Source organism: Oculina patagonica, chromosome 4 (assembly GCF_052425735.1).
Source record: "Oculina patagonica isolate OP01 chromosome 4, crgOcupat, whole genome shotgun sequence".
In the NCBI taxonomy this organism is placed as follows: domain Eukaryota; kingdom Metazoa; phylum Cnidaria; class Anthozoa; order Scleractinia; family Oculinidae; genus Oculina; species Oculina patagonica.
The window spans coordinates 6,106,722-6,133,768 of record NC_135761.1 but is presented as its reverse complement, the minus strand read 5'-3'; the positions used below and the strand labels follow the sequence as shown (position 1 = coordinate 6,133,768).

General features: G+C 39.0%; 4 protein-coding genes across 10 annotated transcripts in view; 3 read left to right on the top strand and 1 right to left on the bottom strand.

The window, feature by feature from the left end:
- Nucleotides 1–5,897, top strand: part of LOC144651282 (sulfotransferase 1E1-like) — a 52,102-nt gene extending 46,205 nt beyond the window's left edge. The window contains exons 1-5 of one of the 7 annotated variants that reach the window (XR_013570279.1): nt 111–363; nt 2,139–2,486; nt 3,004–3,098; nt 4,767–5,171; nt 5,204–5,891. Coding sequence is in view for 5 of the 7 variants with exons in the window: in XM_078511214.1 (XP_078367340.1) it covers nt 183–363; nt 2,139–2,486; nt 3,004–3,098; nt 4,767–5,051 (909 nt within the window). In the remaining 2 variants the exon portion in view is untranslated. Of the gene's footprint in view, nt 1–110; nt 364–2,138; nt 2,487–3,003; nt 3,099–4,766 lie in introns of those variants that run through there. The other 6 variants (XR_013570280.1, XM_078511214.1, XM_078511215.1 and 3 more) reach the window with 6 other exon arrangements.
- A 344-nt stretch (nt 5,898–6,241) lies between these two features.
- LOC144651293 (sulfotransferase 1B1-like) lies at nt 6,242–13,588 on the top strand. Its single transcript, XM_078511233.1, has 4 exons — nt 6,242–6,698; nt 11,488–11,835; nt 11,920–12,014; nt 12,518–13,588. Exons 1-4 carry the CDS (start codon nt 6,518–6,520, stop codon nt 12,794–12,796), a joined length of 903 nt encoding a protein of 300 aa, XP_078367359.1. The 5' UTR covers nt 6,242–6,517; the 3' UTR covers nt 12,797–13,588.
- Nucleotides 13,589–14,629: 1,041 nt separating this feature from the next.
- Nucleotides 14,630–18,341, top strand: LOC144651294 (sulfotransferase 1B1-like). Its single transcript, XM_078511234.1, has 4 exons — nt 14,630–14,865; nt 15,838–16,185; nt 16,281–16,375; nt 16,703–18,341. The coding sequence occupies exons 1-4, from the start codon at nt 14,685–14,687 to the stop codon at nt 16,979–16,981; spliced, it is 903 nt and encodes a 300-aa protein (XP_078367360.1). The 5' UTR covers nt 14,630–14,684; the 3' UTR covers nt 16,982–18,341.
- A 1,200-nt stretch (nt 18,342–19,541) lies between these two features.
- LOC144651291 (sulfotransferase 1B1-like) lies at nt 19,542–26,500 on the bottom strand. Its single transcript, XM_078511231.1, has 4 exons — nt 26,050–26,500; nt 24,164–24,511; nt 23,119–23,213; nt 19,542–21,366 (listed from the first exon to the last, which is right to left on the bottom strand). The coding sequence occupies exons 1-4, from the start codon at nt 26,228–26,230 to the stop codon at nt 21,088–21,090; spliced, it is 903 nt and encodes a 300-aa protein (XP_078367357.1). The 5' UTR covers nt 26,231–26,500; the 3' UTR covers nt 19,542–21,087.
- Nucleotides 26,501–27,047: the final 547 nt, after the last annotated feature.

The following is a 27,047-nucleotide window of genomic DNA, read 5'->3' as shown; positions in this document are numbered from 1 at the left end:
ACGGGTGGTGTAATATCCCGGATCGACCAGTGACTTGATTGTGGGGTATACATAGTTGCGTGACTTACACAATTAGAATTCAGAAACCACAGAAATTTACATGCTGTTCATTTGCTTTATCCAAGTCAAGTCTTGCGTTAAACTGCAGTCGTCTGTAGCTGTTTGTAGAGCTTGCTACCATCATGGCGAGTTCTCCCGTCTTTCAAGTAACAGAAGGTGAATGGACATCTGAAAGATTCATTGATGTTCTGGGTGTGAAAATGTCTGCATATTTCATTCCCGATTCTCAGTCGCTTTGCGAATTTATCTCGAATTTTCAGACGAGGCCGGATGACGTTTTCGTGGTCACACATCCCAAGTCAGGTGGGTCAGTATAAAGGTGTAAACCCTTCGAAACCCAGTTATAATTTCCAAAGAAAAATCACATCCGAGACGAAGGTTCTGATCTCCTAGTCATACGTTTTTCCGTTTAAGAATTCATGTCATGAAAAAAGATCAACAAACAGACATCTGCTTCCAGACGTGCCAACTCTCACGTTTCTGCTGTGAGTCCTTCCTCACGGTCTAACGACTAGCCTCTCAATCTCAGGGTTTTTGGCGAAATTCAAATTAAATATTACCTTGTAATTAAATAAAAAATGGAAAATTAATGAGAAAGCTAGTAAAGCAGAGGGGCCGTAAGGGGGTTTCTCGTGAAACGTGATTGTACGTTTTTTATTCTCCATGATCCATGATTATAAAATAATATTGTCCGTGAACTTTGAATGACATGCTTGTTGTGACACGTGAAAGCAATCTTAAATACTTGACTAGTTTCTGCACTTTTTCTGTGAAAACCGACCAGCCGTGCAAGGAAGATTTCTTTTGGACACAATTTGCGCGATGGCTAAATATTTAAGAACAGGTACTCAGTCATTTTGCAAAATCCCAATTGCAGAACCTAAAACACTCAATATGGAGGCCCAAGTGCACAAGACTTCCTCGTCTATCATGTTATTTTCCGTTAAACGTGATTTACCAGTTTTCATTATTCGTGAACTGTGCGCATGACCCCCCCCCCCCCCCTCCCCCTTATCGCCCTTCAAAGCAGAACATCAAACTGTGATTTGTACTTCTGTTTGACGTTTTTTGGCAAGTTCCTAGGCCTAGCTCTACTTAGTAATTTCGTACAACGGTTATTTATACTGAACCTCGCTCACGTGCTGAGTTTCCCAGTAATCTTTGTAAGTTATAAAGATTACCGATGTTGCTCTCACCACTTTTTATATAATCTGCCGATTTTTTCTTATCGGTCTCCAGATTTTTCGTTATGGGCGCCGCATTGGAGGACAGAGCAAACAACTGTATGCAAATCCTTTGAAATACAACTGGGGGATACGTACGTTTAAAGGGTCTTTATACTAGCGTAGCTAACAGTCAAACAATATTTTTTTCACTTAATTGTATACAGGCGTGACCGGTATGAGTACTGTTGCGAAATGAGTCCTGTGAAACTTTATTCACGTTGAAATGCAGCGTATTAAACCTCTGTAACTTTGTCGTGACTGCGCAAACAGTAGTTTACAACGCTACTTTCCATGCTTCTGCATGCGCTTTTTGGCACCATAGGAAAGATTGCGTTACGCGAGAGCTAGCGTGACCGATTGGTTTGGTTTCAAGCCCTGTACACCACCAATCAATGAAATTGTTCTAGGTCGTCCCGAGTACAACTTCTTGTTTGCCTCCTGACAGTTGGAATATTTCCCCATGGAGTATGTGACTTTGTAATACACAAAGGGCCTGTAGGGGTAAAATGGGAACTGGGATTTGGGCAGATGTTCAGTGGGAAAATGGGATTTTGGTCACTGGGACTGGGAATCACAAACAAATAAACAATAGAACGAACTGAGACTGGGATTTGGAAATCGAGAAAACAATAGGCTGAGAAATGGGATTGGACAAAATTTGGTCTAGGAAATGGGATTTATCCTCCTGCTCTCCCCCTTTCAGAACCTTTATACATTGGTACCCCGGTATAACGAGAACTTTTGTAATCGTCGTCTGCTTAATTAAGAAGTCAGATTTCTGGAACTAACTACCAAGAAAATGCATCGACTGGTAAACGTTTTTGTTGCATACTATAATATTTTTATTTTTAGGGACAACTTGGGTGCAAGAAATTGTCTGGCAGATTTTTAACGAAGGACAAGTCAAAAGCAGCCATATTATGGAGCGAGTTCCATTCTTCGACTTTGCAACCAATACAGTATTTCCCCGTGTTGACTTCGACACTCTGCCAAGCCCTCGCATTTTGAAGACCCACCTTCCTTACCATACTATACCTAAAAGTGCAAATGAAGACACCAAGTGTAAATATATTTACGTCGCTCGCAATCCAAAGGATGTCGCAGTATCATTTTACAAAATGGTGACAAGCTTGAAGAGCCTTGGAAATGGATATCATGGGCCATGGGAATTTTATGCCAAATTATTTATTGAAGGAAATGGTAAGTGAGGTCTTTGCATGTCTTTGTGTTTTTCAGCCATTTTCACTTATCGTTTAGAAAGTTACTAGCTTAATATTTAAACGTTCAACAAAAAGAAAGCAAGCACGCTTAATTTATTTTGTTGATTTTAACAAATTTCAGTAAAAAATTTACCGTTTTATTATTATTATTATTATTATTATTATTATTATTATTATTATTAATGCGTATACCAATACAATAAAAAACAAAAAAGAAGAGTGGTAAATAAATTAATGAAATGAAAAGAAACGATACTTTACAAAGCTATACACTTCTTCACTTCACCTGTCCCCTGGCGCCAAGTTGGCGCATAGGGCCTCAAAGCTATACACTGCTTAGCAATAAAGAAGTAATAAACACAAAAACAACATAGCAGAAAAAAGGGACGCAAGCTACATGGTGGCAGAAAATTACAGGGCTGTTGGTGACATATTCAAGGCAAGTGGGGGGGGGGGGGGTAGACAATGGTTACTAATTCATATTTTATTAAAAACAGTGGTTTACAACCTCTGGAATGACCATGTCCTGGGATGGTGGAAGCACAAAGATGATCCCAATGTGTTGTTTGTTAAATATGAAGACTTAAAAAAGGTTTGTTGTTGTGAGGTCTGTATTTTGGTCTGTTTCAGGCTCTTCGGTACAAACAATTTATTTGCGCTCGCTTTTTCGCGGTTCCAGACGTTCAGTCACTGACCGTGAGAGCCTGGAATAGGCGTCTCGGCTTATAAATATTTTAGACGGAATCCACCAAGAAATCGAGTAATATTTATTTAAGTTGCACAAAAATCGAGTACCAGAATAATTTAAATCCTATATATTGCGTTATTCCCTACCCTTAATAAAAGGTAAAGATGTAAGTAATTAAATTATCCGTGATAACACCAACAACAATTTCTTATCACCGCCTGAGAAAAAATGAATTTCAAAGTTCACAAGCTATAGGTAAAATCTCACGTGAAGCCATTTTGTAAAATCGTCTTTAAGCGATTCCGTGGAATTCAGTGGTACTTCAATTTTCGATTTTTGGTGTTGTGAGAAAAAGATTTCTTTTGATAAGATATTTGAAGCAGTACCACAAAAGTTTGCAATAAGGTGTAAATAATTTTGGTACAACAGTTTCTTATCAGAGTCTGAGAAAATGAAATTCAAAAATCACAAGCTATAGGCAAAAGCTCACGTCTTTTAAGCGATTAAGTGGAATCAGGAGTGGAATTCAGTGGAACTTCGAAATTGATTTTCAATGTTTGGTGTTGTAAGCAAAGGTTTCTTTTTAATAAGATATTTGAAGCAGTAACGTGTAAATAATTTTGGTACATAATTTTGACCAATAACTACTCAAATCCTGGCGGCCGGGATTCCATCTTAATACCAGAGTCTTCGAGACACCCATTGAATACTGTAAAAGAGTCTTAGGCTCAAACCTTAATGTTTTAATACCGACTTTGCTACTTTTAAGTTATATTAAAATATGACACCTTCTAGGGCCAAGTAAAAAACTTAATGTTTCTCGTCCACGCCCGCTTCATTTTGGGGGGCCGCCTCTCTTTTTTTATTATTTTTTATTGGAAAAGTTGGAACGAACAAAAACCAACACACGAAAGTACAACTGAAATTTTTGTAAGACATGGCTTTTGTCTGCGTTTTAACACGAGCTCAGGCCAACATTTTGAAGCCTTGGTACGCTAGGGCCGGACTAGATAGCTGAATTACCTAGCGGGATTAATTTTGCAAGTTCGCTTGTGGAGAATTTGACGATGGAGGAAATAACAAATAACGAAAAAAGCGCCCGTCCGCTCGCTTTTGTGTGAATCCGGACGAGAAACATTTTTTTTTTGGCAGCGTGAATCACTCATTTTACATGAAGTAAATACTTCATTGATCAAAACAACCACTCGGCACTGTGGCCGCGAAAACCTCTAAGAACACCAAATCGGCCACAGGTTAAACCAAACACACGAAGTAAAACAGACACAAATCCAGGTTCCAAAAGCGTGCCACACTGCACTTTATTCGCACTATCCTGAATCGCGCAGGCCTGAACACTAATCTAGAGCGTGAAACCGCTGTGCAATACTTAGACAAAAAACTTGAGCTTACAGGTACTTCGTCTTCGTCTTCATTTAGCCTTCACAAATGAATGATCACAGAGATTAAATCATCATCATCATCATAACGTTTATTTAAACACGATAAGGGTTTTAAGCACAATGCTTGTGGGGTTATGAAAGCAAAAAATATTTTTGATTATCTCTCCGCTAGGATCTGCCTTCCAATGTCAGAATGATCGCCAACTTCCTCAACAAGCCACTGTCAGATGATCTCATCAGTCGCATTGCTGAACAGTGCACTTTCAGTGGAATGAAGAAAAATCCTGCCAGTTTCGCGGTACCAATCGGCCCAGATGGCGACGAAACATCGCTGCTTCGGAAGGGCGTGGTCGGAGACTGGAAGAATTACTTCACTCCAGAGTTGAATGAGAGATTTGAGAAGGAAGTGTTGGCAAAATTGAAAGAAAGTGGATTAGAGTTTGATTTTGAGATATAGAAATCATTAACCAAGACAGTGAACTGTCAAAAATCGACGTATAGTAGGATTTAAGCAGACATTTACACCAGTATACAAACATTTTAAGGGTTTAGATAAAAAGACCTTTGGGCAGCCTCCGTGTCACTTTGAAATGACGAGGGAACTAGAAGCGATCTCGTTTAACAAGAGCATTAGCCTGTTCCAGGCGTTCGGTTAGTTGGGAAGCAGCGCAAAAAAGTTGCAAATTTTTAATTTTTATAAAGACACGAGGCGAAAAAATAATAACTTATTTTGTAGGACATTGAACAAGTTAATTTAACATTTAAAACAAACTTCCCTACTGATTTGAATTTCGATGTGTACGTGAGTTTGCTGTGTTAAATCTATGTAGCCATACGGTGCCTCGAGTTTCAGGCCAAAATCAGTGTTACGAACAACGGATTAGTTTACCCTGTGGTCGCTTCGACAGAACAAACGGCCCAACTCGATCAAGCATTAAAACAAATCAAAATCGAGATAAACATATACTATTATTTCATTCGGACATGATGTTTGATTTCTGTAGAGAAAATGAAAGAATTTTTAAAGATGAATTTTAACTAACATTAGTGTACCCAACTTAAGTACTGCAAAGCTTTCAAAGCTTCAAAAGAATGTTATATTTCAGCGCCTGTCTGTGAGGTCGAGGGAAAGTTTCGTTTCAGTTATCCCTGTTTTAGGAATCCCGCTATTAAATACACTTATGATAACATCTGCACCTTTATGTAATAAAGACCAATTACCTTCAGAGTAATTGCAATTGTAATGCTCAACTATAATTTTAATTGTTATGTCTGATAACGGTGATTTGTTTCCGTGAAGTTCAAACCTAAAATCTCAGAAGATTTGAAGTTCACGGAAACAAAGCCCTCTCCAGTAAACCATCAAAGTGAAGTATATGAATTTAAATGTAATATTTTGCGATGCGAATTATATTGGCTATACGAGCCGCCACCTCCACCTGCGCATCGAGGAGCACAGATACTCCGTGATTGGTAAACACCTTCAAGAACAACACAATCAAAAGCCGATCGACCTTCACAGCCAATTTGCCATCCTAAAGAAATGCCGCGGAAAGTTTGAGTGCCTAATTTACGAGATGCTCCTAATTAGGAAAAAGAAACCAAATTTTAGGCTTCACAGGTTCTTATAAAATGGGGTCTAATTTGCAAATTTTAGCCTAACAGGTTCTTAAACGTTAGGTTCTTGCTCACGGTTTTTTTCTGTAGCAGGAACTACACTAAAGTAGTGTTCAGGTAGTTTTGCAATGCTCAGGCCAGTAGTGTAATAATATCCCCGACTAGCGACTTCATTACGGGGTATTGCGCAATCAAGACAAAGTTGCGTGACTTGCACAAACTGGCATACTATTCAGTTGCGTGTTTATCAAATATATACGTTAAAACTGTAGCCGTTTGAAGCTGTTTGTAGCGCTTGCATCCATCATGGCGAGATCTCCCGTCTTTCAAGTAACGGAAGGTGAATGGACATCTGCAAGATACGTTGAAGTTTTGGGCGTGAAAATCAGTCCACTTTTTACTCCCGATCCACACTTGCTGTGCGACTTTATATCGAATTTTCAAACGAGGCCGGATGACGTTTTCGTGGTCACATACCCCAAGTCAGGTGAGTCAGTATAAAGCTGTAAACATTTGAACTCCAGTTAGTTTTTGCGGAGTAAAATCACATCGGATACAAGGGCCCTGATCTCCTAGTTATACATATTTCCGTTTTCGAATTCATACCATAAGCAAAGAACAACAAATAGACCTCTGGCTCATGGACTCCATATTAGCATATTGAAGAACAAAAACGCAAACAGTTGTATTCAAATCCTCTGAAATGCAACCTGGGGAATACGAACGTGCAAAAGATCTATCCTAGCGTAGCTAACAGTTTTCAGTGTTAGTACTGTTGCGCAACGAATGCAGCGAGAATTTTTTCATTGGCGAATTGCGGCGTAACCTCTGTAACTTTGTCGTGACTGTGGTGTTGAGCATTGAATAAGCATGAGGTCAAGATGGCTGGATATTGGCCAAGTTCTTTTTTTGTGTTTTTATTGACCGATCAAGCTTGGTCAAAAATAGAATTATTATATGGCCAAAAAGAGAACTTCTTCTTGCGGGACCGACGCGTGAAATACCGAGCGGGCAAGATAGGGCCATCTTGCCAGCTCGAGGATACCCTGGGTGCCAGAGGGTTTTTGTCTCGTGTTACGTCGCGGTCACGTCGTGAACGACGTGACCGTGACGTAACACGAGATTATCCGAGTAGACTTGGTAGCTCACAATAGTGCTTTGTGTAAGACCTCTCGTAAGGTAACGAAGTGATAAAGTAGCAAGGAAACAAGGTAAGAAATAGCCATATTTACATAGATACATTTTGCTGATAAGATGCACCGGGATGCTGTTCTTCGTATTGCGCGTTTTCTCTTGTCGAGTTTTAAAGTGCTTATTTACGCGTGTGAGACATATAGTGTAAATGTTTGCATTATGAGGTATGTGTATAATGTAATATATTACATGAAGTACTATCTTTAGTAATACCGCCAAATCTGATAAGGAGATTTTATCTCACATATGTTGCTTAAATAGGTAGTTTTTTACATGGAAAATGAATTTATCTTTACGGTAGGTTTGTGTTTTGATATTATATTTGCGGTGGGTATTGTTAAAGTATGAATTAGAAGATAAAGCTGTTGTCAAATTTCTGTTTGCGTTACAAGAAAACCATTTTGGCGCGTGTTAGGGTAAAGGGTTGTTGACGTCAGAGCAGTTTTCAGATATGTCAAATAATGTGTCAAAAGGAGAATATTAAGTGAAGTTATCACGCAAACAGAAATATTGATGTGGTATCTCATCTTCGGCTTTGTTCTTAAACAGGATTGCTCCTTACAGAATAACTGACAGAACTGTAGGTATGTCGACAATATGTCAGAAAAAAAAAACTTTTTTTGTCGTTCCAATCTTTTAGATTCGGATTTCAAAGATGTAATAGACCGTAATAGTCGAACCAGATGTGTGCCTTTACTAGCTGGTGCAAGTTGAAATTTGCGCTGATTAAACTAGTTAAAAAACAACTTGTAGATCCCTTGGACATTTTTTTCCTTGCGTGTGTTCAATTCGAGTATTACACTAAACCATTTTGGAAAACAGTTCAAAATTCCCTGAATTCCCCCATTCACTAAGACACATGCTAAAGGTCAACTCGTCGCAGTATTAAAGAAAGACACAAACAAGAAGCCCTGTGGCTTTATAGACGTGCCTAGTAGCGTTATTTCCTTTTTTGCGTGACAACCGATATACGAATACGATACTTTGCCGCCAGTAAGGTCAAAGGCTGCTTGCTCATTTACACCGCTTTGATGTCTGTTTCCTTTCTTACACTAAACCGCATAAAATATAACTTGTCTCTTTAACTTATATCTTGTACAAGCCCTTTCTAATTGTCTGGTTCTATTTTGCTCTGTGGTCTAAGAGAGGATTTCTTGTTGAGTTAAATGGTTCATACAAAATGAAAAAATGCGTATTACGCTAAGGTAAACAAAATTCCTGTTCCCGATATCATCTAAGCAAATGTCTGTTTTCTTTCTAATACTAAAAACTCGTAAAATATAACTTGTCTCTTTCGTTTATATCTTGTACTAGTCATTTCTTATTGCCCGGTTCTATTTTGTTTTGTTGTCTAAGTGAGGATTCATTATCGAGTTAGACCCATGCAAAATGCGTATTACGTATGTAGTTAAAATCCCTCTTCGCCATCATTCCTGCCTTATCTGAGCAATTTTAAAATGTCAAGTGGCAGATGACGTAGAAAGAAAAACCAGAGATTACATTATCTCCGTCCCATATCCCTTCCCCCATCCAGGCAATTTCAAGGGGCTGATGAAAGATGACCCATTCTAACCTAATCAGAATGCGTCTGCCTCCTTCACAGGCTTTTCCAAGGCCGCGCGGATTTTGGAGAGTTTTGGAAAGAGGCAGGGATTTTGAGCGAGCGCGAAGCGCGAGTGGTGGGTGATGGGAAGGGGGAAAATATAGAAGTTTTATATTTTCTTCATTCTGGAATAATGCATATAGGTTTTGGAAATTTAGTTATGATAAAAAATTTTCTGTATATTATAAAATGTTATTTATGTGTGGTGTATTGGAAAGATTCCTGGTCCTATGGCCTATTGTTAATTTCGGTGAAAACATGACGGTGAATAACAGGGAATGTTATGATTGTACTTCGTTTTCACAACTTAGAAATAGGTTACGTGCAGTTGGTCTTGTTCCTTGTGATTGTGGTAGACTGCAAAACAGTCGTTTGTTCTCTTAAGTCGTTGAAAGGCGCAGTGCGCCGAACGTTGTGAGCCTGCGAGGCGAGAAAAAACTTTTAGCGTCTCTCCCCAGTCCCACTCACAGTTTTACATTGGCGCCAGACCTCTCGCTGTCGTACTAAGATATTATACAGGCCCGTAACCAGGATTTTTCATGGGAGGTGTGTATGAGCGACTGTGGCACGAAATCTTGAGCGCCGCAGGCGCGTTAATGTAGGGGGGAGGGGTCTGGGGGTATCCTCTCCCAGGAAATTTTGAAAAAATAGGCATTTCGTGCGTTTTGAAGACAGTTTGTTAGGAGAAAAGGCAGGTAAAAGTGAAGAAAACGACGACAATAATTCTAGTACATTTTCAAATTCAAATCACATTTTTCGAAACACAACCTCAAAAACGTAGTTTACAATTTATTTAGCTAAAAATGACAGCAGCACATAGAAGGAAAACAGGAAAAAGATAGGTCTCTTAGCTTCATTTTAGTGTCAAAATGGTTATTACATAAATCAGTCAGAGTCGGTTTGTTGATCTTTTAGTATTGTCCTTGGGTGTTTCCGAGCCCAACAAGTACCCAGTCTCCTCTCTTTTGGTAGCGCCTGGGAATGGCACTTCGAATGGTTCGACTATGAAGGACATTAGGTAGAATGTATCGTTGAATTTAACCTATAATCACACAATTTGGTCTAAAATATACCACACGAATCTTCAAATGGTGGATCTTCAACCCAAAGGACCATATTGAATGTAAATAGTCGAAGTACAGAAATACCATTTCCCTTTATTTATTTATTTATTTATTTATTTATTTATTTATTTATTCATTTATTTATTTATTTTAATATATATATATATATATATATATATATATATATTTTTTTTTTTCACAATGAGCGGACTTCCAAGGCTCGTGGGGGGGGGGGGGGGTGCGAACGCACCCATCGCACCCCCTCCCTACGGGCCTGTTATACAAAGACCGAGTGCGTTACATGCGTTCGCAAAAGATACGACTAGCTGCAGTCTATGATTGTGGTGGAAATGGAGACTGTTTTCGTTTTTCGAAGTGTTAGTCATCAGATATTTGACTCGGTAGCAAGTCATTTGCTGCCCTGAGCGCCGATGGCGAATAGGGAAGTAAGTAATTAAGTATGAAAGTAGCAAATCGTAGTGCGTTTTAGATAGTGCGTTTTGTAGTTGTTGAATACCTTAGAAATCATTGCGAAGATTTTGTTGAGTTTTTGGAAGGGCAGTCTTGGTTTGACTATTTGAGTAGAATGTGTAGAAAGGGCACATGGTGCGATGCTCGTATAGCACAGGCTGTTGCAAATGCTTGAGAATGAAATTTGAGAATTAATATTGTAGAATCCGGAGATGGTTTTTCTGAGCTTATATGATTGTTAGCAACGGGTGCTACTTTACTGATCTGAAACACGAGACAGCCCAACGGGCACTTTGATTTTCTTTTTGCAGGAGACACTATTTGTGAGCGGCGAAGCCGCGATCGTGCAGTTCTATCAACGATCGCGGCTTCGCCGCTCTTTGTCGCCGCAAAAAAACCCCTCTGGCACCCAGGGTAGCTCGAGGATTCAGCCAAATTATAAAGCCTCTTTACCAGTCAAAGAAGATTGCGTTACGCGAGAGCTGACGTGACAGAGTGGTTTGGTCCAAGCCCTCTATCCTACCAATCAATGAAATTGTTCTAAGTTGTCTCGAGTTTAACTCCTTGTTTGCCTCCAGCCTCCTGCCAGTTGGGATTTTTAACCATGTTATGTTCATTTATAATAAAGTGGAACCCCGGTATAACGAGCAAATAGTCATGTTTTCTATAAGGTCATTCAACGAAGTCACCGACCCCCGGTCATCCCCCCGTTATAACGGAATCGTGACACTTTTTATTTCCCTGTATAGTACTTTCTTCGAGCCTAGCACTAACTTTAAAGCTATTTCGGTGACCACTTAGTCCACTTACTGTCTGTATTTTTAATTTATGTATTGTAACTTTAATTTCTTAATCCTACAATTCAAATAAAAGTTGTTGTTGTTGTTGTTGTTGCTGTTTTTGCATACTATATACTAATATTAATTTTATATCATTTCATTTAGGGACAACTTGGGTTCAAGAAATTCTCTGGCAGATATTTAATGAAGGACAAGTCAAAAGCAGCCATATTATGCTGCGAGTTCCATTTTTAGAAGTGGCAACTTCAACAGTATTTCCCCATCCTGACTTCAACACTCTGCCAAGTCCTCGCATTTTAAAGACCCACCTTCCTTACCATATCACTCCTAAAAGTGCAACTGAAGACACCAAGTGTAAATATATTTACGTCGCTCGCAATCCAAAGGATGTTGCAGTATCATTTTACAAACATTCGACAAGCTTAAAGAGTTTTGGAAATGGATTTAATGGGCCATGGGAATTTTATGCCAAACTATTTATTGAAGGAAATGGTAAGTAAATTTGGTAACCAATTCAGGTCCAAGACTCTACTGACACAAACAAATTCATAGTTATAATCTTTTTATTTCAAACAGTGGGTTATAACCTCTGGAATGACCATGTTCTGGGATGGTGGAAGCACAAAGATGACCCCAATGTCTTGTTTCTTACATATGAAGATTTTAAAAAGGTTTGTTGTAGTAAGGCCTGTATTTAAGTCTGTTTCATTCATTTGTATGCGCTCGCTTTCGCGCTCTAGTCGTTCAGGAAGTGACCGTGAGAGCCTGGGATATGAAGATTTACAAAAGGTTTGTTAAAGTAAGGCCTGTATTTTGGTCTGTTACAACAACACTTTCCCGTTCGCTTCACGCTCTTGGCAAAATAACCTGACCTGACCGCGTGAGAGCCTGGAATAGGATTTCTGCATTTCAATGCTGTTACCTACCTTCTTGGCTTATTTATATGTGTTCCGGGATTTGACCACAGTCTCAAAGTCACCAATACCCTTTCCGAAACATTGAAAACAGACTTAGAATTCAAACCTTTATTACTATTCTATTGCCACTTAATATGTCTGGCCAATAAAAACACTGAGTCATTTCAGGAATCAAATCGGTATTCCACTTAAAAAATAACTTGAAATATATGGTACTACCTCGATATACCTGAAAGTAAGGATTTTCTCTCTGCTAGGATCTGCTTTCTCATGTCAAGATGATCGCCAACTTCCTCAACAAGCCGTTGTCAGATGATCTCGTCAGTCGCATTGCTGAACAGTGCACTTTCAGTGGAATGGAGAAAAATCCTGCAAGTTACTCAATAAAGACCGAAGAGGGCGAATTTTCGCTGCTTCGGAAGGGCGTGGTTGGAGACTGGAAGAATTACTTCACTCCAGAGTTGAATGAGAGATTTGAAAAGGAAGTGTTGGCAAAATTAAAAGGAAGTGGATTAGAATTCGATTTTGAGATATAGAATTCATTAACAAAGACAGTGAACTGTCAAAAATCGACGTATAGAAGAATTTAAGCAGACATTTACACCAGTATACAAATATTTTAAGGTTTCGGATAAAAAGACCTTTGGGCAGCCTCCGTGTCACTTTGAAATGACGAGGGAACTAGAAGCGATCTCGTTTAACAAGAACATTAGCCTGTTCCAGGCGTTCGGTTAGTTGGGAAGCAGCCAAGAGAGGATGCAAATTTTTAATTTTTATAAAGATACCTCGTCCATGGCACGCGTAAGCGAAAAAAAAACTTATTTTGTAGGACATTTAACAAGTTAATTTAACGCCGTTTAAAACAAACTTCACTACTGATATAAATTTCTATGTAAACGTGAGTTTGCTGTGTTAAATCTAAGTTGCCATATGGTGCCTCGAGTTGTGGACCAAAATCAGTGTTACGAACAACGGATTAGCTTACCCTGTGGTCGCTTCGACAGAACAAACGGTCCAACTCAAGCATTAAAACAAATCAAGAACGAGATAAACAAATACTATTATTTGATTCGGACATGATGTTTGATTTCTGTAGAGAAAACGAAAGAATTTTAAGATGCATTTTAATTAACAATAGTGTACCCAACTTAAAATCAATCTATTTACTTGCGTACTGCAAAGCTTTCAAACGTTCACAAGAATGTGTATTGACATTATATTTCAGAGCCTGTCCGTGAGGTCGAGGGAAAGTTTCGTTTCAGTTATCCTATTTTGTGAATTGCACCTAATGCACTTATGATAACATCTGCACCTTTATGTAATAAAGACCAATTATCCTTCAGAGTAACAATTGTAATGCATAACTATAATCAGAGTAACTATAACTGTAATTGTATGTTGAACTGGAGCATGTTCCACATCGCCAGTAGCGTCCCAGTTAGCTTCGCTGACTGCCAAAGACAATTTTTTTTTTTTTTTTTTTTTTTGTGGGGGGGGGGGGGAGGGACAGCGCTCAAGAGAGTGAACAAGACACCGCTGCAAATTAAGCCTTGTTATTTCTCTGAACACTTGTACTACGCGAGGGGTAGAAACATGAGCAAAGTTAGACTCATTTTGACTCATCAAAAGCACACTAACTCAGCCTATGCAACTAAAATTCCTGAAGGTAAGCCAACCAGCCATGAAAGGTTTTGGACAAGTTTAATTAGTTTGGCCGATATTTCGACTAGTACCCCCTCATGGGTACTCCCAAAGGGTGATTGGTATGGTTTGTCTTGTCCAAACTTATTTCCCAAAAGTAAACAGTTTTAATCAATTTTAGAAAATAAGAACCTGTTTTTAAATTTTAGGCTTAATAGGTTCTTATAAAAATGGGGTGTAATTTGCAAATTTTAGCCTAACAGGTTCTTAAATGTTAGGTTCTTACTCGCAGGTTTTTACTTTAGCAGGAACGTACACTAAAGTAGTGTTCAGGTAGTTTTGCAATGCTCAGGCCAGTAGTGTTATATCGATAAACTAAATGCAAGGCTGATCGGACAGCTAAAAAGGCTAAATAATTTTTTTGCAAAAAGGTTACGCTACTAAGCTTTTTCGGCCCCTGGAAATATTGGGCAATAATATTTATTTAGCCTTTTTTGCTGTCCGATCAGCCTTGCATTTAGTTTATCGTTTTACTTTATACTGCTGATCCTGATCTACGCCAAGATCCGGCTTCACGCTGCTATTTATACAAGTGGTCTTTTCATTATTTTGGTTTCTTAGTGTAATATCCCCGACTTGTGACTTCATTGCGGGGTATTGCGCAATCAAAACAAAGTTGCGTGACTTACACAAACTGACGTGCTGTGCAGTTGCGTGTTTATCCAATATATACGTTCGTTAAAACTGTAGCCGTTTAAAGCTGTTTTAGTGCTTGCATCCATCATGGCGAGCTCTCCCGTCTTTCAAGTAACGGAAGGTGAATGGACATCTACAAGATTCGTTGAAGTTTTGGGCGTGAAAATCAGTCCACTTTTTACTCCCGATCCTCAGTTGCTGTGCGACTTTATCTCCAATTTTCAGACGAGGCCGGATGATGTTTTCGTGGTCACATACCCCAAGTCAGGTGAGTCAGTAAAAAGCTGTAAACATTTGAACCCCAGTTATTTTTTGCAGAGTAAAATCACATCGGATACAAGGGCCCTGATCTCCTAGCTGTACATATTTCCGTTTTCGAATTCATGCCATGAGCAAAGAACAACAAACAGACCTCTGTCTCATGGACGCCATATTAGCATATTGAAGAACAAAAATGCAAACAGTTATATTCAAATCCTCTGAAATGCAACTTGGGGAATACGATCGTGCAAAAGATCTATCCTAGCGTAGCTAACAGTTTTCAGTGTTAGTACTGTGCGCAATGAATGCGGCGAGAGGTTTTTCATTGGCGAATTGCGGCGTAACCTCTGTAACTTTGTCGTGACTGTACATGTGATGTTGCGCATTGACCAAGCGTGACGTCAAGATGACTGGATATTGGCCAAGTTCTTTTTTTTTTTTGCGTTTTTATTGACCGATCAAGCTTGGTCAAAAAAGGAATTATTATATGGCCAAAATGAGAACTTCTTCTTGCGGGACCGACGCGGGAAATACTGAGCGGGCAAGATAGGGCCCGTCTTGCCAACTCGATGATTCAGCCAAACAACAAAGCCTCTTTACCATGCTTACTCAGACGCTCAGTTTGGCAACGTGAAAGATTGCGTTACGCGAAAGCTAGCGTGACAGAGTGGTTTGGTTCAAGCCCTCTATCCTACCGATCAATGAAATTGTTCTAAGTTGTCTCGAGTTTAACTCCTTGTTTGCCTCCAGCCTCCTGTCAGTTGGGACTTTTAACCATGTTATATTCATTTGTAATTAATTCACTACTTACAATTCATTTGTAATTCATTTGTTATTTCCCTGTATAGTACTTTCTTCGAGTCTAGCACTAGCTTTAAAGGTAATACACTCACTGTCTGTATTTTTAATTTATGTATTGTAACTTTAGTTTAATCTTACAATTCAAATACTAACATTAATTTTATATCATTTTATTTAGGGACAACTTGGGTTCAAGAAATTCTCTGGCAGATTTTTAACGAAGGACAAGTCAAAAGCAACCATATTAGGCAACGAGTACCATTCCTAGAAATGGCAACCGATACAACACTTCCCCGTCCTGACATCAACACTCTACCAAGCCCTCGGATTTTAAAGACCCACCTTCCTTACCATATTACTCCTAAAAGTGCAACTGAAGACACCAAGTGTAAATATATTTACGTTGCTCGCAATCCAAAGGATGTTGCAGTATCTTTTTTTAAATTCTCGACAAGCTTGAAGAGCTTTGGAACTGGATTTAATGGGCCATGGGAATTTTATGCCAAGTTATTTGTAGAAGGAAATGGTAAGTAGGTTTCTTTACCAATTTAGGTGTAAGACTCTACTTCATAAAAAGACTCACAAACAAGTTCATAGTTATAATCTTTTTATTTCAAACAGTGGCTTTCAACCTCTGGAATGACCATGTTCTGGGATGGTGGAAGCACAAAGATGACTCCAATGTCTTGTTCCTAAAATATGAAGATTTACAAAAGGTTTGTTGTAAGTAGTGAGGCAACACTTTCCCGTTCGCTTCGCGCTCCAGGCAAAAACAAACCTGGCCTGACCGCGAGAACCTGGAATAGGCCTTCTGCATTTCAATGCTGTTTCCTATCTTCTTGGCTTATTTGTTTGTATTCTGGGATGTGACCGCAGTCTCAAAGTCACTGGTACCCTTTCCTATACTAAAAGAAAACTTTGAAAGCAGACTTAGAACCGACTAATTAAAACACTGAGTCAATTATAGAATCGAGTCGGGATTTTACTTGAAATATATGGTACTACCTCGATATACCTGAAAGTAAGGATTTTCTCTCTTCTAGGACCTGCTATTCCATGTCAGAATGATCGCGAACTTCCTCAACAAGACGCTGTCAGACGATCTCATCAGTTGCATTGCTGAACAGTGCACTTTAAGTGGAATGAAGAAAAATGCTGCCAGTTACGCGATAAAGAAGGAAGAGGGCGAAACATCGCTTCTTCGAAAGGGCGTGGTCGGGGACTGGAAGAATTATTTCACTCCAGAGTTGAATGAGAGATTTGAGAAGGAAGTGTTGGCAAAATTGCAAGGGAGTGGTTTAGAATTTGATTTCGAGATATAGAAGACATCTATCAAGAAAATGATAAAGGACGTTTAGTACAATAGAAGACATTAGGGACCTTCAGATCGGAGTACGAGTACCAGATTGAGTACGAGTACGACTTTTCAAACCTGGTGTTTACGCTTTTGATTATCACAATTCACACCAATCTCGTACTAATAGTCTTCTTTTCAACTGGCCAGCAACAGGGAGGAGTGAGGGCTCTGGAAACGTAAGTGGATGAAAATACGAAAGTCGTACTCGTACTCCAATCTGAGGGTTCTGATTAACACTAGTAAACAAATATTTTTCAAACAAACAGTTTCTTTAAGTTTTTGAAAACGGCACATAAATAAACCGAGAATCGGTATACTTAGATAGGATAGATTGCGTGTCCATTGTGGTTTCACAGTCCTCCCATGCTTTTTTAGTAAATCTGCTGCAAGCTTTTCGACCACAATATGGTCACTGCCCAAAAATGTCATTTCAGTTATTTGTGGACCAATTCTTGGTCTAATGAACGTTAACGTTAGCGAATCGATTTTAAGGCTCTAGCTCAGTGCGTTTCCCGTTCAGTGATCCTAGTCCCTCGACATGAAGGACTAGGCTTACCGTGAAGGAGGTTTTCATAACCGGTCTACTCTTAATTAACATAGATATTTACGATGTTATTTCACCGCTTACTCCGTAGTTTTTGTTTCGATTGAGAAGATAAATCAAACACTTGAGACAGTGTTTCGTCGGCTATCCAAACACCTCGAATTTCGTCAAAAAATACTCCGCTGTGCGTCGTGTTTTCAACTCTCTTTTCTCTTCTCGGTGTTTGGACATCCCGATGAAACACTGTCTCTTGTGTTTGATATATTACTTATCTTAACAGTATCCGAGGAGTAGGTATACGAGCAGAGTAAGGCTCATCAAGAGCACATTTAGCCAGCTTAATTAAAATCCCTGAAGGAAACCCAGCCATCAAAGCTAAAACTTTTAAATTTGGGGCCCCATGCATTTCTGATATTATAGTACAAAGATAATTCAAATCATGAAACATAATTTGTACACCACCTTAATGCCGCAAGCAGAGCGGAAAATGTTTAGATGGTGGCTTCCTAGCGTTTATCGAAAAAGGCAAAATGCGAGTCTAAGGCGATCGATTCATTTGTAACTTGGGGTTTTGGGATCGTAGTGAAACTGTAGCTAGCACTGCATTGCATTATCCTGTGATAGTTCTGACTTCTGTCTTCTAAAATAAGCTTGAGGCGAATGTGTCAGTTAGGTCACTAATGATCACTTGTGAAGAAGCTGGCCTTTAACCCAGGGAATTCCTGCTTTGCATGGTCGGATGAGTTATCTTTACAATGTCTACTAGGCTGCAAGTTTGGGACGGACCACTGTTATTTTCCTGGAGGTGGCGGGGGGGGGGGGGGGGGTGGGGATATGAAAAATTTTACTCTGCAAACGTTGTTGTATAGATATATACTCTTTATTTTGACTCCTTGATAGACTTCGAGATATGGCAATGTTGTTCTAAGAGATAATTCCGTGTTCCGATAGATGTATTCCGTAATACAGAGATAGATGAATGTCCGCACTAAACTTCTTTCCGTTCTCTCCCGATTCCTCTCTTGCGCGCGTTTTGAAGTGTCAATCACGAGATTCGACTCAGACCTCGCAGGTCAAAATCGCCCCCAGTCCCTAGCTTATTTACAACAAACTTTATGCACCTCTGCAAACATTTTTTTTTTCAAGAAATGCAAACTATTTTTTTTTCTGCAAACAATTTTGTTTAATATTTTTCATACCCCTCTCCAGGAAAATAATTGTCCGTCCCTTAGCTCATGAAATTCATAGAGGATAAATGTGAGAACTTCCCTCATAGCCTTTTACATGCCAACATCGTCATGTGACACGTGATGGTCACAAATTAACGGAGATTAATTTAAGCTATTATTTGGCGATGGTGGTAAGTGGGTGGGGCAGGGGTTTCCAGATCACGTTTCACGAAAAATAAAAAGAGCATTTTACTTTTAACGCAAAATAAAACAATAAAATAGCCATTTCATGAAACCAAGATAAAATGTGTCGGAGTAGAGTGGCATGGGGCCCAGAATGACTATCAGTCACGGTTATGCAGTGGTCATGCAATTTACGTCCGTTGTCTCCTTAGATACTTTGTTGTTAATTTCTCAGTTATTTAAAGACCTCACGAAATATAGTACCCTGCTGTCAAACTCTTTTATTAACGGCAAAGTCAGTTCACATGGTTATCTGTGTTCGTGCTTTCTTTCTCTGAATCCACTGAGAGAACACATATCATAAATGCTGGCATGAGTTGTGTAACGTAGAGCTTTGTAGCAAACGGACATGTTAACCGGTTTTAATAAAACAAATCCTTTATTAAAAACATCTATGATGAGTACTTTTCATACAAACTTGAATCTTAGGTGTAGCTGGTTAAAATAAGAATATACAAATTTTGTTTTTCCTTTATTTTTTCCCATGAAATAATTTCAGTTAAAATGTCAATAGCCTACCTACATAACAAAACTCTGAAATCTTTTACATGCTCTAAGCTTTTATGTACACAAGTTATATATCATAATTTGAGGTAAATGATTTACAAAACAAATAATCAATATCATCGTAAAAAAGGGTTTTAAAACTGTAACCCCGTTTAACGCGATTTTTCTACAAAATCTCTTGTAGCATTACACGGGAAGAAAAGGAATTAATTTTTCCCGCTTTCGTTTTTTACCAGGAATTTTCCAATGTGAGCTGCATCTCTACATTAAGAACTGAAATACTGTCCAGTCAAGTAAATCAAGTATTTTTAGTTCGTCTGGTTACGGAGGAAAGACGGATTTAACAGAATTAAACACAGCAGGTGGTGTACCTCTTGTCTTTGAAAGAACCCACGCGAGTATCACACGAGTAACACGTTCGATTCACGCGACTACTTGTAACCAACGCGACAATACTAACCACTCAGGTGCTATAACATCGCTCAGATTTCATTTAAGAGAAGTAAGGTTCATGTCGAGGGACTAGGCTTAATTGTCAGCTATGTCTTTGTAACTCCCTTGGCCGTTTTTCCTAAAAACTCCCCTAAAACGACTTTATGTTTCTGTCGCACAGCAAAACTGACTGGGACTCTATTGGCGATGAGGATTATGCTGGTTGCCTTTTAAGCGGCCTTCTCACGACAAAATAAAGTTGGCAAACTCATGTTGGTAAACTCAAGTTAGTGTGTGTGAACAACACAACAACAGTTGGCAAACAAGTTGGCAAACTGTTGGTAAGAATAGAGACAAGTTCTATTTTGTCGCCAACAGTTGACCAACTTGTTTGTCGTTGTTGCGTCGTTCACACACACCAACTTGATCTTGCCAACACGAGTTGGCCAATAGTTTGTCGTGTGAAGGCCGCTTTAGACCACATCTAAGATGTGAGCAGAGTGGAGATGGAGGCAGCGCGGCCGAGTGGTTTAGGATGCTGGTGTCGTAATCCGGAGGTCCAGGGTTCAAAACCTCCACCCTGTCACTAGCTGGATTTGTTTTCGGTTGTCCCGAGTTTAAAACCTCGGTCACGCTTTGTATATAGCCAACTGGTCTGCCTCCTGCCAGTTGGGATTTCTAATTATGTTATGTTTATTTAGAATATTTGTTTCCTCTGTTTCAGTGGCATGCCTGCAAACTAGCTATCTCGAAGCTAAGTGCATGACCACTGTAAACAACATTTACATTTTTGTTACAACCTCATCGGAAACTGGCAGCTTCCAATTTTGTTCCAGTTTAATATGACAGTCAGTTTCTCTGAAGGTCATTGGTCAAATGTTATTATGAGATTATAAGGCGCAGTTCCTAAATCACGATTGCTGAATGGGAAACGCACTAAGCTAGGACTTTTAAATCGATTCGCTAACGTTTCATTAGACCATGGTTTGGTCCACAAATAACTGAAATAACATTATTTGTGATGGTCATATTATGGTCGAAAAGCTTGTAGCAGATTTACTAAAAAAAAGCATACGAGATCACATTGGCGAGCACGTGGCTTTATTTGTATACTAGTGTAAATGTCTTCTATTAATTCTACTAAACCTCCCTTATCATTGTCCTGTTAGATGCCTTCTATATCTCAAAATCAAACTCTAATCCACTTCCTTTTAATTTTGCCAACACTTCCTTCTCAAATCTCTCATTCAACTCTGGAGTGAAGTAATTCTTCCAGTCTCCGACCACGCCCTTCCGAAGTAGGGAAAATTCGCCCCCTTCGGTCTTCGTTGTGTAACTTGCAGCATTTCTCTTCATTCCACTGAAAGAGCATTGTTCAGCAATGCGATTGATGAGATCATCTGACACTGGTTTGTTGAGAAAGTTGGCGATCATTCTGACATGGGAAAGCAGATCCTAGCGGAGAGAAAATCATTACTTTCAATTAAATAAATATGTTATTTTACTTTCATATATAAGAAATCTTTCGAATCATTTGCGAAGATATCTCAACGAAGATATTTGAATAAAGACGAAGTAGCGAGTGATTAATTCGATAGAGGTAGTACTGTAGCTTTTAAGTTATTGTTCTAAGTGAAATACCGGTACCGATTCGATTTTATGATTGATTCTGTGGTTTGTTTTTGGCCGGACATATTGGGTGGCAATAGAATTGTAATAAAGGTTTGAATTCTAAGTCTGTTGAGGGTACCGGTGACTTTGAGACTGCGGTCAAATCCCGGAATACATAAAAATAAGCCAAGAAGGCAAGTAACAGCATTGAAATGAAGAAAGCCTATTCCAGTTCCTCACGGTTAGGTCAGGTTTTTTAGCCTTGAGCGCGAAACGAACGGGAAAGTGTTTTTTGCTTAAAGGGGCTACGTCACGGTATTTTAGGTAATTCCATTTATTTTCGTTAATCAAGAGCTGTAAACTTCAAATTGGCAGAGCAAAAGTCATTTATTGGCAAAATCATGGCCACATAACAAACAAGGATGATTTTCGAGTTGTAAATGACATTTTCATACAAATTGAGATAAACTTGAAAAAAGTCGGGCCGACGTTTTTCAAGTTAACCCGAACGCAATCCGTTTTAATCTTCTCGAATTTTGCCCATCCATGCCCCTTTTTGGCCTTTCAGTGTTTCTTTTGAATAATTCTACAGTTTTAAGCCGTTATTGTATTTCAGTTAATTCTAAGAACAGTTGGTGAGTGCCGAAATTGCCGAAAATTGCGTGACATAGCCCCTTTAAAGTGTATATGACAATTTTTTTTTTATTTGCCTGATCAAATCTGCGTGGTTTGCTGATGCGAACATCGAAAAAAGAAAGTCGAAATCTCGTTTTTTTTACCGCGTTTTAGACCTAAACACTCAATATTTTCACTTCCGGATGGGTCCAAAACCGCGCACAGTGGGGAGCTGGGTCTATTCTGCTTTTGACGTCATGGCCGGTCTAGACCCAGCTCCCCACTGGGCGCCGTGACGTCAAACAAGTGATACACTCAAGAACCAAACAAACTGAACAGGGAATTTCAAAGGAAGATTGCGGCTTGGTTGCCGGAAAACCGAAAAAAAGCTAAAGGCTTGGAAGTTTATAAATGATCTGAAGTCTAGAGGGATACTAGTGTAATAATAGTTTTTTTAGAAAAGCCGATGGAAACAGCGTGTAAAAATAAAGCTATCATATATCATAGCAGCAAATATACAGGTAAGTAAAATGAAAAGGTGGTTTTTAATCTTGACGTATTAGGCTCAAAACGAATTTAAAAGTAGCGCACGTGTTGTTGTGATTGTAGCGATTTAAAATCTATGCCGTCGCAGCTTTAAAATTCCATGTTCGGTTTGTTTGGTTATTGAGTGTATCACTGAGCGCATTCTTGTTTGACGTCACGGCGCACAGTGGGGAGCTGGGTCTAGATCGGCCATGACGTCAAAAGCAGAATAGACCCAGCTCCCCAATGTGCGCGGTTTTGGACCCAACCGGAAGTGAAATTTCACGATTTTAGAGCGCGAAAACGCGGTGAAAAAAAGAGATTTCGAATTTCTTTTTTCGATGTTCCTATCAGCATTCCACGTACATTCGAACAGGCAAATAAAAAAAAACTGTGTCATATACACTTTAAGAAGAGCCTAGAACAGGACAAAATACAGGCTTCACTGCAACAAACCTTTTGTAAATCTTCATATTTGAGAAACAAGACATTGGGGTCATCTTTGTGCTTCCACCATCCCAGAACATGGTCATTCCAGAAGTTGGAATTCACTGTTTGAACAAAAAGGTTAATTAGAGCTTGAGTTACCAAAACTCAAAGTTGTCGGAAGAAGTTTTCGAAACAATCCCTGTAACTCTTTCTTAATTGTACAGTATCTACACAATTTGAGTTTCTAGGAGTACTTCAAATTTCCTATTTTCACTGGAACGTGAAATCAGTTCGAAAAAATGACACGGCGTATTTCGTGCAAGCAATTTTCAACACGTTTCACGAAGATCCTTAGTTCGTAGGTGATGCATTTAAACAGACAAAAATTAAACTTGTCTTTTTAGCCAGAAAGAGATTATTTTTATTATTTTTTGGTTTTCCACACCCCGGGAATCCAGCATTTTCCACAGACCCCGGGACCCCGGCAAGCGTTTTCTTAGCCCTTCACAGAGTCAAAACTATTAAAGCGATTGATTTTGACCAAACTTTGTTAGGTAAACAAAATAAACTTAGCTTGCTTGTTGCCACTTGAAGCTATATCAGGTACCTTTTAAAACGATCAGTGAAAATGGCTGAAGCAAGGTTAGCAAGCGTGGGCGCAGGTGTCTCTGTAGATTTATCACTACTCAGGTTATATACCGGCGCTGCTGTAGCTGAATACTTGGACGCAAAATTGCATTATCTGCAGTTAAGAGCTTGTAACATCACAGTCGACGGTCATCTCTTAGTAAAAGGACAATCATGATGTAATTCCATCATCCCCAAGTTCCTTGATAAATTTTAGAGAATTCGAATTAAAGCTTTACAAGATAACACCGCGTCAAGAAATTTGGCTAATGAATTCATTAATGAGCAAGGGTCCTGCGCGACCTTAAGATCAGATTTCCATGCTCTGGCTTCCTTTTTTTTTTCACTTTATAAATTAGCCATGAGTTTGAGAAGTGATGTGACCAATTGTTGCAAGAAAAAAAAAGATCACCAAATTAACAGTGTACTGACAAAGCTTACTTACCATTTCCTTCAATAAATAACTTGGCATAAAATTCCCATGGCCCATTAAATCCATTTCCAAAGCTCTTCAAGCTTGTCACGAATTTGAAAAATGATACTGCAACATCCTTTGGATTGCGAGCGATGTAAATATATTTACACTTGGTGTCTTCAGTTGCACTTTTAGGTGTAGTATGGTAAGGAAGGTGGGTCTTTATAATGCGAGGGCTTGGCAGAGTTTTGTAGTCAGGTGGGGGGAAATCTGTTGAGGTTGCCGCTTCTAGGAACGGAACTCGCTCCATAAAATGGCTGCTTTTGACTTGACCTTCGTTAAATATCTGCCAGACAATTTCTTGCACCCAAGTTGTCCCTAAAAATAGATATTATCATGGCATGCAACAACAATATTTATTTGTACTGTAGGATTCAGTACAAAAACTACAGATACAATAAAATAAAATTATAAATACAGCCGTCATCCAAAGCTAAACTGGTTGGGTGACCATTTATCAATATACACACAGGTCAGAAAACAAAAAGAAAGGCATTAATAAACTAATTTAATTTAATTTGCAATTGTATACAATTGTCATGCTTTAGAGTGAATCCACTATTTTTGGCCATGCGTCATTTGACTAAGTACTGGGGGGGGGGGGGGGGTATAAAATCCCATTTACCTGCCCAAAGTTGGCTCAAATCACATCTCGCAACCTAAACCCATATCCCAGTCCAGCTCTATAGGTTATTCGTTTCTTATTTCCAGTCCCAGTGAACTAAATGCCATTTTCTCAGCGAAAATTTGCCCAAATTCCAGTTCCCACTTAACCCATTCATGCCCCTCGCTATGGTACTATGTGCAAGATGTGTGTGTTCCTTAGGGACTTTCCTAGGAACTAGGCAAAAAACGTTCAGAAGTACAATTCACACAGTATGGACAGCATGATACAAATTATAATATGACAGTGTTCTGCTTTACTAGTTCATCAATTTATACCTTTCTTATTAATTCTCCATTTTTTATTTAATTACAAGGTAATAATATATTTCATTTCAGAATGAATTTCCCCCCCATAAAACCGTGAGAAAGGATAAAACATCGTGAGACTTAAAAATATGGTTGTATCTGACCTTTAAAAATGTTAAAATTTGTACTAAATTTTCGGCACCTTTCTGTTGCCTTCCTCAGAATAAAATGACTAAAAAAGTATTGGGAGAAAAGACCTCACACATCTTATACAAACTGAGTGTAAATGTGACATATGCAGCTAGACCGATATAAATTTTTAAAGTTTTAATTTTTAATTCTTAACTGCAATTTTTATCTTTCATCTACTTTTATTATAAAATTTTATATTCTATATATTGTCATTTATTTTTTTATTCATTTATCTATTTATCTATGTCGTACGGTTCTATTTCTTAGCTTAAGTGTAAATATTTTAACTTTATGTAGCTTAGATATATTTTAATGTTAATAGTGTCCCCAATTCGTTTTTTAAAGCTAAATACCTCAGACACTATAATTAAGTATTTCATTCATTCATCGTGACACTTGTTATGAAACAGTTTACCGGAAATGTGAACATTAGCCGTGGAAGTGCGTGACGTATGACGTAGGCTAGTAAGTCCGGAACAATCGTACACGAGGGAAGAACTTTTTAAAAACGAAGTGAAATCAATGTATGAGTTGTTCAGCGACGAAATACGATGTTCTGAAGTGCTATGCGTTTATCGTTATATTTTTGGGACCGGGGTAACAAGACTCGCAGCAGAATCGTGAGAGTTGGCAGGTCTGAAGGCAGATGTCTGTTTGTTGATCTTTCTTCATTGCATGAATTCTTAAACGGAAAGACGTATGAAGATATGATAACTAGATGTCGAAGGGTTTACACCTTTATACTGACTCACCTGACTTGGGGTATGTGACCACGAAAACGTCATCCGGCCTCGTCTGAAAATTCGAGATAAAGTCACAAAGCAACTGAGGATCGGAAATGAATTGTGCATTCAAATTCACGCCCAGAACATCAATGAATCTTTCAGATGTCCATTCACCTTCCGTTACTTGAAAGACGGGAAAACTCGCCATGATGGATGCAAGCACTACAAACAGTTACAAACGGCTACAGTTTCAGCGCATAACTTGGACGGACACGCGCAGCATGTCAATATGATTCTGTGGTTTCTGAATTCTGATTGTGTAAGTCACGCAACTTTGTTATGATTGCGCAATACCTCGCAATCAAGTCACTGGTTGGGGATAATACACTACTCCTAGTACACTACCCCTCTGAGCATTGCAAAACTACCTGAATACTAGTCTAGTGTACGCTCCTTTTTATTCAAGGCAAAATAAAAGACTAAGTTAGGACTGGTTGATATTATTCATGTTAACACGCACACACCCAATAGTTCCACTGGTTCCAGATCAGCTTGGACACCTATCTCCCCGGCGAAAGGGTTTTTTTAGGGGGGGGGGGGGGGGGTGGCAGTCTAAAAAATTTTTTGTGAGGGTGAGCGGCGCGCTGCCTGATAGGCTTTATCACGGTTTTCGACGCCATCTTGACGAGTAGGCAAACCGGGAAGAAATTACAGTGTTTGTATGGGAATCCAACGGCAAATATCTTTTACAAAAATTGAATTCTGGACAACTTATGAATTGTAAAGTTAAGATACTAGGCAAAAGTTTTTTATTCGCCGAGTTTGAAGGATGTAGCTGGGTTAGAAAGCGTTCAGTTACGTTTTTTATTTCCCATACATTTGTCTATATTTTTTCCGCATGATTGACCTGGTTCGCGGGAAAAAAATCCTATAGTCTGACCACCGCAAAACTACGCTTGCATATACGGGCTTATATAGACGGCAAACTGATCCTGACGGCTAAAGCGGCCAAAAATAAACAAAGT

Coding starts and splice junctions, on each gene's coding strand:
- LOC144651293 (XM_078511233.1), top strand. CDS start 6,518: ATGGCGAGATCTCCCGTCTTTCAAGTAACGGAAGGTGAATGGACATCT. Junction 6,699..11,487: donor GGTCACATACCCCAAGTCAG/GTGAGTCAGTAT, acceptor CATTTCATTTAG/GGACAACTTGGGTTCAAGAA. Junction 11,836..11,919: donor ACTATTTATTGAAGGAAATG/GTAAGTAAATTT, acceptor TATTTCAAACAG/TGGGTTATAACCTCTGGAAT.
- LOC144651294 (XM_078511234.1), top strand. CDS start 14,685: ATGGCGAGCTCTCCCGTCTTTCAAGTAACGGAAGGTGAATGGACATCT. Junction 14,866..15,837: donor GGTCACATACCCCAAGTCAG/GTGAGTCAGTAA, acceptor CATTTTATTTAG/GGACAACTTGGGTTCAAGAA. Junction 16,186..16,280: donor GTTATTTGTAGAAGGAAATG/GTAAGTAGGTTT, acceptor TATTTCAAACAG/TGGCTTTCAACCTCTGGAAT.
- LOC144651291 (XM_078511231.1), bottom strand. CDS start 26,230: ATGGCGAGTTTTCCCGTCTTTCAAGTAACGGAAGGTGAATGGACATCT. Junction 23,214..24,163: donor GTTATTTATTGAAGGAAATG/GTAAGTAAGCTT, acceptor TTGTTCAAACAG/TGAATTCCAACTTCTGGAAT. Junction 21,367..23,118: donor AATATGAAGATTTACAAAAG/GTTTGTTGCAGT, acceptor TCTCTCCGCTAG/GATCTGCTTTCCCATGTCAG.